Source organism: Alligator sinensis, unplaced genomic scaffold (assembly GCF_000455745.1).
Source record: "Alligator sinensis unplaced genomic scaffold, ASM45574v1 scaffold74_2, whole genome shotgun sequence".
In the NCBI taxonomy this organism is placed as follows: domain Eukaryota; kingdom Metazoa; phylum Chordata; order Crocodylia; family Alligatoridae; genus Alligator; species Alligator sinensis.
Genome location: NW_005841931.1, coordinates 147,795 through 163,146, shown reverse-complemented (window position 1 = coordinate 163,146; position 15,352 = coordinate 147,795). Strand labels below are relative to the sequence as shown.

The 15,352-nt window shown below is 43.5% G+C and overlaps 1 protein-coding gene across 1 annotated transcript in view; it reads right to left on the bottom strand.

Annotated features, from left to right (window-relative positions):
- LOC102380976 overlaps window positions 1-15,352 on the bottom strand; it is a 240,135-nt gene that overhangs the window by 89,986 nt on the left and 134,797 nt on the right. Inside the window, 1 exon segment of the mRNA XM_025198932.1 lies at window positions 11,784-12,038. Coding sequence (XP_025054717.1) covers window positions 11,784-12,038 — 255 coding nt within the window.

The window sequence follows — 15,352 nt, the reverse complement described above, 5'->3', positions numbered from 1 at the left end:
TATGCATGTGACAAAAACAACTGGGGGAACAACACCACGATGCTGTAAATGAGAAGTAGACAATTAGAGCTAAAAAGCTGGAAGATGCTGAGCTGAAGTGGAAGCATGGCTCCGAGGTGTTACACACTGGCAATGAGCTTAGAGAAAGAACTGAAGAAGATACAGGAACAAATGCCCATATAATTAGAAAGGTACTGAAAGCAAACAGACTCAGAGGGTAACATGAGATCTAATAAGGGAGGATCTTTCCATCAGCTTCCTCATTTACTGTCTACTTCAGGGATGGGCAAACTCCGGCCCATGGGCTGGATCGGACCCATGGTGGACTCCATTCCCCAGCAGCCCCCGCCTCCATCGCTCTGGCTGGTCTCCATGACCCCAGCAGTGGCAGGCCCATGACAGTGCAGGGCCATCATGGTCCCACGCTCCCAGGGTCTCCATGGAGACCAGCCTGAGCAGTGCTGGCAGGGTGTGTGGCTGAGCGTGGAGATATTTTGGGGCCAGGGCTGGGATCTTGTGGTGGTGATAACAGGGGGCTGGAACCAGGGCTGAGCTGTGATCTGCTGCCTGCATGCCCCTGCAACAAGCACAGGTTCCTCAGGCAGAGATGTGCAGGCAGCGGACTGTGGTTCTGCCCCAGCTCTGGCCCGCACTGTCACCTCCGCAAGATCCTAGCCCCAAATGTAGCTCCTCTCCCAGCAGCATGCCCTGTCAGCATCACTTGGGCCAGTCTCCATGGAGATCCTAGGAGCACGGGGCCATCACAACCTTGTACTGTCACAGTCATGCCACTCCTGGGGTCTCCAAGGAGATCGGCCCAAGCTGTGCTGTTCGGACAGGGATTGCTGGGAAATACAGTCCAGCTGCCAACCGGATCTGCCATTTTGCCCACTCCTGGTCTACTCCCTAAGGCCTGCAGGAAGTGAGCACGCTTAGAAGCTTGCAGGCCTGGCTCAATACTGGGACCAAGAGGGAGCTCAAAGGCCAACAGACCTGAAAAGCATGTTCCCTTCCCTCATCAGAATAAGTAAATCAATTCAATTTTATTAGTCTCCCACACTCCATTCTGAAGCTAGGATCTCGTAAAAATATATCAGAAGAATGTATGGCTACAACTCTCTTCTAAAAGGGCCTCAATTTTAGGTGGTACAGATTGTGGGTGGTATAGACTGTAATCACCATAATTAACACTGCCCAACACTTTCCACCATAACATTTCTGATTAAAAGTGTCTGATTAAAAACTTTTCTAATTAAAAAAAAGGTTACTGATTAAAAAGGAGGTATTTTAATTTTTTTTGGCAAATGTCAGTCAACAAAGTTCAGCTCGTTTCCCCGCTTTGCCTATGCTACAAGAATTGTTACAGCCCCTTTGTTGAAGATTCCCACTACTTCCAGGATTTGCAGCAGGGATTTGACATTTACATTGGGTCTGAGGTTGCACTGGTGCTAAGGATGTCCTTTGTGCCATCTCTGTGAAAATCTACCTAAATCTGCCCAGTTTCTGAACCACTGAAACTTTCCATTTGTTCGTTTTTAATCATTCATTGCTATACTCCATGGCAGCACAGGCTAAGCAAGGTTCCTTCCTGCATTGTTTTCCTGAGCAATCAAGGATTGCAACAGTAAAGCCATTGGTACTGAGAACAGAGACTGCTTCACCTGTGCACGCAGCACCATCTCTGCTACTACCCCACATTTTTGAAACACAATGGCAAAATATGGGCCCCACCTAGCTGTAACAGCTGGCCCACAGAAAGAACAGCAGCCCATCATTGCTGTTGCTGAGTCGGTCAGCTCAAAGTGAAAATGTCTATGCTAGTAATCTAAAGGGTCTAACTGTTGATGAGCCACATAGGAGTCAACATGTTCCCATAGGAGGGAATTTCTCTTCTTTCAGTTTGCTCTGTTAAGAATCGTTTCCTGGACACAGCATGACTATTAGGGGGTGCAAAGTCAGACCCTCAAAGGTTAGCAAATGGCAGGATTAAGGGAAGTTGGAAAAAGCAGTAACATCGCTAAAATTGTTACATAACGCATACGTACCGAGAGGGACAAATTAAGGCTGCACAGGCAGCTTTAATTCTGACATGTGACAAGATTGCAAAGTTTAAAAAATTAGCTGTACTGAAAACTCAGTATTAACTGCCATTCTTACCTGGCCCCATAGCACGTTCTAGGGTTTGTTTGAGTTTTTATTTTTATTCTGTGTGATTTTAAAACATAATAAACATTATGTGGTGGTTTCCAAATGTTTATGCATTAAATTTCAGAATACCTACATGAATTAAGACTTATTCTCATTTTACAGATGGAAAAACTGAAGTGCAGAGACATTAAGAAGTTTCTCCCAAATCAGAAAGTATACTGGTGGGAGAAATGAAACTCACTGATCATATATACATACGCATGTGTATATGTTTGTATACATGCACATGTATATATGTTTGTATATATACACATACACATACACAGTGCTTTAACTGTCAGACCATGGATGGCAAAGTTCTGAAGGACATTAAAATACATCTACACAGTTAATAGTGATAACAGAATAGTCAACAACTGTGACTGATAATTTTCCCTTCTGGAAAGAGGGACTGGAATCTTATTCAGCCACTTAAGTAAGGCTGCTAAGTGAAAAATCAGAGATGTTCATGAGATGGATAGGAAGGAAAATGCAAGCAAAGGAATATTCAGCATCTCAGTTAAATATTAAACCTATTAGACTATTCATAGAGTGCAATAAATATGCACCGTCTAGCCTTGCTGGAGTAGAAACTAATTAATGCTATGACCCAAGAATCCAATGACACGGCTGAGGATCAGGACATGAAGGCTAGGTACAGACATTCAAAAAGTTCAATGTGGAATCAATCTAAGTTATGTAGTTTTCTGTAAGCAGCATAGTTTAGATCAGTAGTGACCAGAACATATATTTGCCAGGGTGGGGAGGGCAAATCTTAGACTAGGCTCTGCCATTTTTAAACCAGTCTGTGTGTGCTGAACTTCTGTTCTATTTCGGTCACTTATACTGATTTCTGATCACTTATACTGGTAAAAGTGCAATGTCTGTACCTGGCCTAAGACTCGCACCACTAAGTCTGAAATAGATTTACACCGTACTTGCATACCTGTATTTGGTTGTGCAAGAATCAGGCAGATGTACAAGTGGCCGCTTAGGTGCCTAATTAGTTATGTTAGCTGAATATGTAAAGCAAGCAATTTAAATGTGGGATGTTGGTAATTGCATACAGAAATATAAACTTGAAAATTATGCATATGTATAGTTTTGGGGGAAAGGCATCGCTTCTGAAAAATCAAATCAAATTCATCAAATTCATACAAATGAAAACCTTCCCCTTTTCTCCTCAGCATATATGCTGATAAGACACTCCAAAAACCTGCTAATTTTTTGCATGTTAATGGTAAAAGGTCACTCCTTTTTATTTTTTGCCTGGAGTAGATGTAAAGCCCTTCTGTTATATAGTTCACCATATGAGCTTATATTTACCATGCAACAAGCAAAACAGCAAAAAAAATGCTGACATTTTCTTGTCACAAGAATATTTCCTCCATGGATGTATTCTAGTAGGCAAAATATGTCTCAAAAATAAAAACACTAAATCAGACAGCACAGTCCCAAGAAAGCGAGTCTATTCCAGTATTAGAAAGTAAAATCAAGTTGAGCTAACTAGGAACAATGTTTAACATGGCATAGGAAAACTTTTCACTAAAGCTTTGCCTTTCCTAGACTGGTGCACCAGGTCATCTATTCTAAACTCTTCTAATACACCTCACTACCAGCTCACCAAGTTTGTCTTCATTTTAACAAGTGTCAAATGAGTTTGAACCTTTTACCCATATCTAGTGTTTTTCTACCATTTCAGAATATCCCCCGGCACTGTAGCATTGCACGATGCATTAAACAGACAAGGCTGAAAAATAGATGCTGTTTCTGATTCATGCTTTTCTGAATAAACACAAACATGAAAATAAGAATTTAAAGAACATTATGATGATCTACCTTATAAATGTCAAAATATATCACAGCTCCTTAGCACCAAATGGATCTGGCTCTGTGAGCAAATTTCTTTCCATATTTAAGATGCTCTTCCAAAGAGCTCTGAATCATAATTTTCAAAGTCTTCTCATCTGAAAAGCATCATTAGAGAAGGGCTCTAAGTGCTTCAAAGATCCTGTGTTATCAAAGCAAGCAAGCAAGCAAACTCATGAAAGATATTTTCTTCCCTCACATTGATATGAAGGTTTTTTTGAGGGCGAGAGAAAGCTTCTGGGCTTAATTCTTCACTTGCTTGAACTTGTATAGACAGCTGGCAAAAACTTGATCAAATCAAATCAATTCAAAGGCAGTGACTGTCTTGTCAGAACAAAATGGAAAGCCTTTTGTTTCTGTAGGATTCAGACCTTATCAGCTCATTCTGTCACTCACGCTCCCCCAGTCCACTTTCAAATCCTCTAGGATTTATTGCAGATGTATCAAGCTTGCTGGAAATAATGGTACAAGTGAAGAGGCTAGTCAGCTATCGACTCCAAGCTCTGGGTAATACCAATGGGAAATTATTCACACAAAAGGTGCGCTGGGGTGACAAATGAAGAGAGTGCTTTGGCCCATTGAGGATGCTAGGGGCTTGGACAAAGCTAACACACTAATACCAAACAGCTAGCTTTATCTGATTACAATCTAAGCGCTTGATGGCTCCCTCCCCCTCCCCAATTCCAATACCCTAACCCACCCCCACGCACTTTTGCTTCAAGGACACAGGTTGCTTTCTTTGGTGCAGCATACCATGAATGGAGATCTTGAAAACTACTGTGTTTTAAAAAACACAATGCAGTCCCCCGTCCCCCCCCCCTTTAAAAAAATGGACATTTTTAATTTTAACAATAAGAACAAAAAAAACAATGAATTGTTTATCAAAACCATTTGAGGAACAAGAGCACAGAGAAATGAATTAAAGTCACTGTCTTTTCATTTACTCTTGAGATTAACAGGTTATTCTTTTGATCACTTTCATACATTTAATAATTTATTCTTTGGCACACCTCTTCACGTGAGCCCAGAGAAATTAGAAATAAGATACAGAGAAAAACTGACCATGCCGTGTGCTCTAACCTGCCAGTGAATAATACAACTAACAAATAAGATATATTTCACAGAGGCAGTGTAAACAGCTAGAGTGAACCTCAGAAAGGAAGGCCTGATTCATTAAGTTGCCTTAAGCATAGCTCCTCAGTTCCCATGTCCACTGGACAGGTCTAAAGTATCTTCCAGTATTGCAGTGGATGATCGCAGTGTAAAGTATCTTCCAGTATCGCAGTGGATGATGGAAATGTTATAATGGGCACTGGGAAGTGCTGGCTGCTGAAACCTTCTGAAAATTTGGCCAGGTCTATTAAGTATGAGTGAAGCCTCAGCTGAGGTCTGCATATTGGCCCCCAAAGTATGTACAATGCTTGGGAAAAAATGAAAGACAAGGACAACTAGCAGTTCCTAAGTAAGAAACAAAAGCAATCTAAATGATTGAGCTGGAAATGTCAGTAAGGTTTTGAACACTGAAGAGGTTCCAGAGAGTGGAAGAAAGCTGTGTGAATATTGAAAAAAAGTTTAAAAAGCACAAGGCAGCTACTTATAGCCTGTCAACCTGACACTGATCTTAGGCAAAATAATGGAATGACTGGTATAGGACTCAATTAATAAAAAACTGAAGGAGGGAAAATAATTAATGCCAATCAACATAAGGTTAGGGAAAATAGATTTTGTCAAGCTAACTTGGTGCCTTTTTTATGAGATTGCAAGTTTGGTTGATAGTCAATGGTTTTCATGTAAGAGTAAGCACCACAAGACATTTTTATTGATAAAACTAAAGCAATATACTGTTAACATGGCACACATTCAATGTATTAAATATTGGATGAAAGGGGTCAAAATGGAGTTGTACATGAGGAATCATCATCATCAAGCAGATATTTCTGTAGTACGGTACTAGAGGGATAAGTTCCTGGCCCTATATTGCTTAATATTTTTGTCAGAGATAGTAAAGAAAACAAACTCACCACTGACAAAGACAACAGGAAGCACAAAGGTGGGGGGAATGGTACATAAAGAAGAGGATAGGTCAGTGCCAATTAATCATGCTTTTAGTCATTACCTGGCCATGCATTAATGCAATTATTAGCATGATAAAACAAAGAATAAGCCACAAAGTTATTACACAAAAATATGGAACAACTTTGTGCATGGTTCCCATCATGTCATTAATTGAACGTATGGCCAAGTTAGGGCTCCCAGACATAGGGTATGTCCCCATGGCTGGGACCCCTGTCAGCTGATGCCAGTTCCCAGACATAAAATACACCCCATGGCTGAAAGCCTGGATCAGCTGGGGGCTCCCAGCTGCAGAGGTGCATGGTGTGCCCCTGGCTGGAAGCCCTGTCAACTAATGGGACTTCCAGCCAAGCTTGCTACTTGCTGGTGCAGGGGGAGCCCAGGGTCATGCTTCCTACAACACTATTACTTCTGGTGCCAAGATAATTCAGGTATATTTGAACACCACTGCACTCTGCAATTGAGGCCTACCCTGAGATGTTTCCAGACCTTGTACTTAGGATTTTCCAGCCCATATGTTTATGGGGTTGCAGAGTGAGATGCCCTTGTCTTGTCATTAGCCCATAGATCTGGATCAGCTGAATAAGTGGTGGCATCTCTGTTGACATACAGGAGTGTACTGCCCCAGATTAAACTTCAATCTTCTGGTCTGTCCAGACTGAACTTTATTCTTTATATGCTGATAATTCTATTGAAGTGAAGGTTGCAATTAATGTTGTAACGTTTCTGTAATGCCTTCCAAGGCAGGCTGATTAATAGTTACATACTATGTATCCGAGTCCTCCCATATCCAGTCAGCCTCAGCTTTCAATTTTATTTGAGATCCTGTTTGGTAGTTTAGTTCACAAACAGGTTTTATTTAACATTTTAAAGCCTTCCTCTTTTTACTCCTTTTTTTACCCCAAGAGAAAACTCAACTTCTATTTTATTTTTATGCAGCCTGTTCTTTTCTTTAAAAAAAGCTGGGGGAGGGGGGGTACATTTTGATGCACATTCTCATGTCTGTTTTAATCACTGTTGCTCACTTTATCAAAAACAGATGGTGTTTGCTGAATTTGTTTGTTCCAAAAATAAGCAATTTCCAACTGTTAGGAGTAGAGGTGTGAAAAAGAAAAGGCCTGATTCATGAACACTGTTTCTCCTTTTCATGACTCTGACAGAAAAAGAATGGGACTGCTTCCATGTACTGTAAGAGGTGACTAATTACAAACTCGGCAAACCCTTCACCATGGAGTGTTTTTTCCTGCTACTGTACCCCTGAGATGTGCCAGTCTAAAAGGCACCAGTGTCTAAGATATGCATAGCTAGAGCTTAAATAGCCTCACACTCTTTGCAATGAGAGTTATCACCAGAATTGGTAAAATGGGCACAGTCCACAAGAGAGGGAAAGCACTGATCTGAGACCCCCTGCTACCATGCTGGGTACCTAGATTGGAGCAGCATAATTAGGGACTGCACAGACTTCAACGGTTCTTAAATCTCTCTTTAAAGTACTGAGGCACATGTCCTCTATGCAGATAGCACTGTGGCCTTATGCAGGTCTCAAAGGAACCACAGGATCTGGGGGTGGGCTGCCACTCCTTCTGTTGGAGGTAATGAGAGGGGGAAACCTTTTCCCACTTGAAAGACATGCTTAGAGCAGACTCAACCAGGGGAACCGTGGAGTTTTCTTCCCACCCTTGATCCTCTTCAATGGGCTTTTCCACAGGAGGGGAAAGCCTACACCTGCTCTTGTTTACTATTTTCACATGATAACCAATATGAAAAGGAGCAAAACCTTGTGCTAACTTCTGTTTCAGAAGTTCAAATGAAGGTTTGCAGCTCTCAAATGACTGAGCTATCTGTCATCACACCTTTACCTTCTAGTCTAGGCCTTGCCTCAGGGACCTCATTGGTGGCTGAAGGCCCCTGAAAGTATACCAGCACTATGGCAGCAGTGAGAGAGAAAGGTCTCTCCCACCCACCTCTACTCCACATGCATCAACCCTACAACTAAGGTATTGATAACTCCTTGCAGGTGAAGTGAGCCGCTGATCTTGAGCATGCCGAAAACCCTGATTTTGAGGATAGTATAGGGGCCCTCCCTGCCCCATTTCTGGGGTTGACACCACACAGAGGGGAAGCAATTCAAAGCGCTTTATTCCTTTCATGGCACAACTGAGGTTTCTGCCACTGTGGTGTAAACATATCACTGCAGCTCCTCAGGCTCTATGTCTTGAAGTGCCAGTCACTGCATAAGCCAGAGAAGTGTGAACCTTCTGGGAATATCTTCTCTGAATATAGGGGGAAAGGAAAAAAAAAAAAGATCATCACTGCAAGGTGCCCCATTATGTTTTTGAAATACTCCCAGTTTGCTTAGCATTTATCCAGGAAAGCTAATTACACTTGTCGCTTAATGTAAATTGCTGGATAAATAAACATAGAAATAGGAGCTTAGTGACTGCTATGTTTTCTTTAAAATTCCATCTAAAGGTTCATTATGCTAAACACAAAAGAGAAGGGAACTTCTTACAATGCGCTTATTAAAGGCACATTTTCTACAGAAATGATCATAGTGTGATTGTATAATAGCATATAATTTGCTTTGTTGGCATTTTCAGCATGAAGCTTGCAGACAGCAGGCATGGATGGTGAAACTGGCTGCAGGGATGCCACTTGTGCTGTTAGAGCTGTCAATGATTATTCTGAGGAGGCGGATTCTTTACCCAACAAGGGGAGCATATCACAGCACTGGAAGAAAATACACAGCTGACAATAAAACCTCTACACAGTGCAGGAGTTAATAAACCGCGGTGCTTGTTTACATGTACCTACATTCTACAAGTGTAGAGCAGCCTGAATTCACACAGACTTCAACACCTTGAAAGAGGCAGCAGTAACTTGCCCAAGTAGTGGCTGAAAACAGATCTCCATATGTTGTCCTGCATTAATATAATATAATCTGAAAACAGCTAAAAAACTGGGTATATTCAGTGGCATCAAATCTGAAAATGCCACAATTGTTTCTCCATAAGTGTAAACAGGATGCATAGCAAGGAATGACTGCGGCCCCTCTTCAATTACTTTTAACATTCAACTGGAGCCAGAAGATGTAAGTGTGCATAGATACAAAACTGCTCCAGGTCAAGCTCCACTTGCTATCTGCCATGCTCAAATGGGGAACTTGGCTACTCGTGACAGATCTAGGGGGCTATTCAGTTAGGAGCACTTCTTTCAATTTGGCCACAGCTATGTTCCAGGTGTGTGGGTGGAATGAGGGCAATTATGAACCAATGTGATAAAGGACATTTGTCCACCCAGGAGACTTTTCTTTGCTAGGGCTTTTAGTTTGATAGCTGTTTTAGCCTTGTCAAACCATTCCCAGAAGTTGTGTAGTATCCTGTGCTGCCTTTGAAATTTGGTTGTTATCCTGAAAGGGCAATTATTATGGAAGTGGGGATTAAATCTGTTGTACATTTTTTGAACAACTTTCTTTTCATTGGATGTTGCATGTCAAAAACTTGCCAGCACATTTCAGCCTCTTTCCAGGAACTGGCAGTAAGGCTAGGAGCACTACTGAGGTGGGGATGGACCTGGCATCTCTGGTCTTCATAAGTACTGAGCTGGATTTTGTAATGGGAGACTCCAACTGAGAAAGAAGTGTCATCCCTCTGGTCACTGGTGCAAGCCGTATGTGAACAAGGCTCTTTGTTTCCAGGTTGCCATGGCTGTATTGCTTGGCAGTGAAGAAAGCTAAAGAGTTTATTCAGATCATAACAGAAGACACCCTAGTATTGGGCAGTATTAGCACCATTATACATACTAGCATAGGTGTACAGTGCTAGATGCTTTACAGAGTCCTTGGGTAATTCCAAATAGTAGCTAGCTATCAGTATGGTCTGATGCGCCTCATGGCTTCATGCTACAGTGATGAGTCTGTAAAAAGAATCTGAACACACAGCAATTCACTGAGGTCTGATTCCCCTGAACACACAGACTAGGGACAGAAGTTACACATAAACCAGTTTAAGTTATCAGAAACTGGTTTAAACCTGTAACAGAACAAAACTTCAGTGGACATAAACCCGTTTCAAAATGGCCAAAACTGGTTTAAGATAAGCCTGGTTGACTGTAGCATCAGACTTCACTGATTGAGGTCAAACCAATTTATGGCACTTCTGTCCCAGACCCCTTCCTGGTTTAAGTTAAATCAGTCCCCCAGCACGCTTTTCAGCCCTGGGCTGGGCTGGGCTGTACTGTCTACTCCAGAGAGCAGGACTAGCCCCGCTCTTCTGCTCCCTAGCTGGAGCAGGGGCAGAGGAGTGGCCAGACACCAGCCTGGCATGGCCCTCTGAGGCAAAGGCGGCAGGGAAGGGGTTTATTTCCCCCTTACTTCTCTCCCCCCCTCTCCCAGGGGACCCCATCTAGGGTCTGCCTGGCCAGGGGCAAGCGGCGGAGGTGGTGGCCAGGGCTGGCAGACCCCGGCTGGGGTCCCCCGGTGGGAGAGGGGAGGGAGGGAGTAATAAACACCCTCCCTGCCCCCTTCACCTTAGGGGGCCATGCTGGGCCAGCATCTGGCCAGGCTCTAGTGAAGCTCTTTCCCCCTCCCCTCCCCAAAACCCTGGCAAAGGCTGCTTTCCCCCTCCCCCCCACCCTCCAGGCACACCCCGGCTGGAGTCCCTGCAGGCCAGGGAAGGGGTTTAAATCCGTCCCCAATTATACTTAGCAGCCTCCCAGTGTCTGGCCTGCCCCCTCCCTCAGCTTAGCTTCCCTCCACCCAACCAGTGCAAAGGGGAAGGGAGGGTTCACTCTAGCACCCCCCTCCCCTCCCCAGATTCTGGCCTGAACCACTGCAGGCATGTGCCTGCATTTCCAGAATCAAAAGTAAATGTCTATTCACTTGCTTGCTGGTACCATCTACACAGGTTAGACTAACCTGCAAAAATTGAATCAATTCAGGCTTGGGCTTTTTGAATGTCTGTATTTAGCCACAGAGCCCATGATAGACAGCTACAGGCCCATGGCATCTGTGGACTGCATTGATAATGGCTAGAATTGCAATATTTTACAAGGTCACCATTTTAGTTAATTGGCTGATACCTGATTTAAAACCATGGCCTATTCCTGGAGCCTGAGAAAATGTAGACTTTTGTTATTTACCAGTCATGTGGCAACATCAATAATGTTTTTAGTTTTATTCATCTGAAGCAGTCCGTGAGGAGCGCTCTTTCTGAACTGGGTTTTCTAAAACTGCTAGTTCACTCTTGCTCAATGTAGAATGTTTATTGTACATGCAATGGTTACACACACAAAGCCCACATTTGAGAAATTTCGCAAATATGCATACTAGTATATTGTGGCAATCCAGCCTTTTTACATATACAGCTATGGCCTGTTTGTGTACTATAGATATTTAAAGATATTTTCCATGTGTAATTTAGTTTCCACTACTACAGAAGACAGAACAGTTCAAGGTGCATTCTTCCCATCTGATTAACAGCAGTTATAGAAGTGCCAATGTCTAAATTATGACAACACAGTGAGAAGTGTCTATGCATTGGTCCTTCACAAAGTACACTGCATGCAAGAATTAGAGAAGGCTACTATCTTCCCCCCACCTTTTGATCTCTGTACATCTCTTGAGCAATCAATCAAAAACAGACATAAAAACTCACAATCCTCAAATTTTGAGATAGTCGTGGTCTCAGGTGCTTGGTGTGCAGGGGCTTGAGTCTCGCAGAGTTTTGAGTAAATGTGTAGGACTTGTGCTTGCCTTTCTTTTGCTTTTTGCTGTTGTTCTATTTCTTGCAAGCTGCCATTGTCCGGTTTAAAATGGCTCTCTCTGTTTGCAGGATTTTGAGAATCTCTACGCGTCTCAGCTCCAATACAATAGCTTTCCTCATGGGAATCTTCAGCTGGTTTTTCCAATCCTGGAAGATATGGAACACAAATCATCTTATCTGATAAGAGCATTAAGAATTATTCTGAATTGCACAAGAGACAAGGACTAACTGCATCTCCTTCAAATATTTCCCATTACACTTTGAGACAGAATATGAACCAAAAGTGGAAAACACAAGATTTGTAGTCAGGAGACCCAGGCCATGTGTAGACAAAATGAGGGGCATGTGTGCACAACACTTTAAAGCAGGCTAAATGCTTTGGCACCGCTTTAATGGTGTTGGCGTTTGCACGCATCAGCTGTGTATTGCGCATTAATTACAGCGGCTGTAGCAAATTCGGAGGCATAATTCACCTTAAATGACTTGGGGCGCAGCAAACTAAAACTCCAAGGAGGAGTTTTAGTTTGCTGCCCCTACAGCTGTGGAATGAAGCACCGGGCTCCGTGCAGCTCAGGGGCTCTGCAGGAAGCCCTGCAGGCAGCCTGGCAGCAGCCTGGGAAGACAGGCTCCACCCAAGAAAGGCAGGGAGTCTGATCTTTCCCCCCCCCCCTGCCTGAGCTGCGTGGGGGCCCAGTGCTTCCCTCTGCAGCTGCAGTGCCCCCCAGGACTGCCTAAGCCAGGTGCCTGCAGGTGGGTGCTGCTTGGGGGAAATGTGCTGCTGTCGCAGAGGGGACCACTTCACCTGCCAGCAGCTCACCATTCCCGCCCCTTCCCACCACTGAAGAGGCAGGTAAGTGTGGTGGGTGTGTGCATGGCACAGGGATTTAAAGGGCCCTAAATTGAAGTGGTGGGTTTTTAAAAACACCACTTCAATTTAGGGTACCCATTTCATCTAGACATGCCCCCAGTTTCTAGTCCCATCCCTGCCATCAAATTGTCAGGTGATCTTGGCAAGGCCACTACACGTCTGTCCTATTGCAATGTAGATGGATGAGCTTGCCAACTGTCTGTGGTCAACATGGGGAGAACAATGCCTGCTTCACAAAATGATGCAAAATGTGATTAGTTTATGTTTGTAGCACATTTAGAGCATCTTGGATAAAATACCCTCTAAAACAGCAAAATGAACTTGGTGAGAAAAATCAAGATTCTACCTGATTATGATATTGAGTAATGTTGTATGAGCGGACACAAGCATTTTTGATTTTACATCACCTAGAGAGCGTTCTGTAGGAATCCCCAGGTCTCAAGAGCAAGTGTTATTAAGAGTATCATTGGTAGTTCTTATTCCATTCACCTCCTCCTCCAGTTTGAGTCTTACAAGGACTGAAACAGATGAAACTTCAGAATCCCCAGTTACCAACAATAGTTGATATTTCCCTCCCTGTTCCTACTCCTACTTTTATAAAACTCACTACAAATATAAAAAATAGAACATTTTGTTATGTATAAACATCTGTTGGAGTCAGGGACCTCTGCTCAAAAGGGTGCCTTTCTAGGGCCTTGATGAGGAAGGACACTGTCAGTTCATCCTTCAATTTCTGTATCTGGTCTCTGCCATTTGGTGTACGCAGAGGCTGATCCAGGGGTAATACAGTTGAATCCCCCAACCCTCCCTCCCTCCCTCCCCCCACTTTGATTCCTGCTCCACCTGCCTGGCAGTGGCAGCAGCAGCAGCATTTCTATTCAGGCAGTGCTGAGGGAGTCAATTGACTTCATGGTTCAATATAACGTACCTGATTTCTATTAATCTCAGGTGCTAATGACCCTCTCTCCTTTTTAATGCTCTTGATATCCCATTAATCAAGTTATATTTTCTTCTGCGATGTTGGTGTCTGTTAGCCATTCTTGGTAATATCTCTCTTCTGTTTTTTAGTCCTGCAGAATGCATTTAGTCCTAGCTAAAAACCTTAATTCAGGTGCAGTACAAATTAACTCAGGTGACCATTAACTCAAACATGGAAAAGACTGTCAGTGAAGTGTTGGATGCGTTGTCAAGATGGTCAAGAAGGCTAGATTTGTTTTATGGATTGGAATAAAGAACGTATATTTAACTATAATAACTACAGGACTAATAAAAAAATCTCTTGACTACTTTTGCCTAGTTTGTTATGTTTTTAACTTAATATGTAATCTAGCAAATTATTATTATTACACATTCCAATAAAGGTATATTTATTTTTGCTTTGATCTTAAACTGAATAGGCCCCTAGCATATTGGTAAAGCTTTTAGTTTCTTTTTACCTGAAGAAAAAATGTGTGTTCTTATGTCATGCTGAACTACATTATCTGCGACCCTTTTCCAAAACTTTTAGATCCACCCACGGGCACACTGAATGGGGGAACAGTGGCAAGATGCCCTGCTCCATCAAAGGTCCAGGAGAAGCACCCTTCTGGACCAATGGTACCCCAATCCCCAAACAGTCGTTGAGAAGAAATCCAATTACCTGTCTCTACTTCTGGGTTTTATCCAAAATCTGATGGGGTTAAACAAACAGGTTTATTTGGCAAACACACATTGTTAGATGCAAGCAAAGAAACATATAACTTGCTGCCCAACTCTGACTAAAGACTATCCAACAGGTAGCAGCCTGGTAAGGACTGATTCACATAGTTGGGTTGCATTGGCAAAGCGTAAGGGGTGCATACGGGTGCATATGCACCCCCTGAGACCGGCTGTACACCCCCTGGAAGCACCAGCTGCGAACCCCCCGCCCCCCGTCGGCGATCTGGTGCCCCCGCCCAGATTTGGGAGGCACCAGTTGCTCATGCTGGGCTGGGTGATTTTTTTCCTATTACATTGACATATTTGTTTCTCTTCTTATAACTGCTGCCATTGAAGAACTATAGGGAAACAGCAGGGCCAGGAAGGCCTGAGATTAAGCTTGTTCTGTCATAGCCTGAAGTAAATGTGTCAGTGTGTCATCACAGGCAGTGAGGAAGACAAGTAGGTTTTTTCTGTTAACCCATGCTAAAAACTATCTGTCAGAGCCCCAACCACTGCCTAAAAGGGAGCGGGGGGGAGGGGGGGGACACCAGAATGGAGTAGGAGGTGCCGCACCTTCCTGTCCCCTGCTCCCCCTCCTCCAGAAACCTTCTGGCTTCAGCTTCCACAAGAGAAGCAGCAGCAGTAGTCCGTGAGTGAAGGGCATTCTGGAAAATGTAGTTCTGTTGCTTGGCAGTGGCAGCAGTGCAGGAGCTGCACCTGCAGCAGTGCAGGAGTGGCAGCAGTGTAGGAGTCTTCACCACTACCGAGAGGAGATTTTTTTGGCCACTCACCTTGAATGTCAGCAGCCAAAAATGGAATGACACCTTCCCCTAGCAGCAGCAAACTCCAGCTGCCGCTCTTGCGCCACTGCCCACAGCTAGAGCCAGAGCCCTGCAAAGAAGGCACAGGGAGA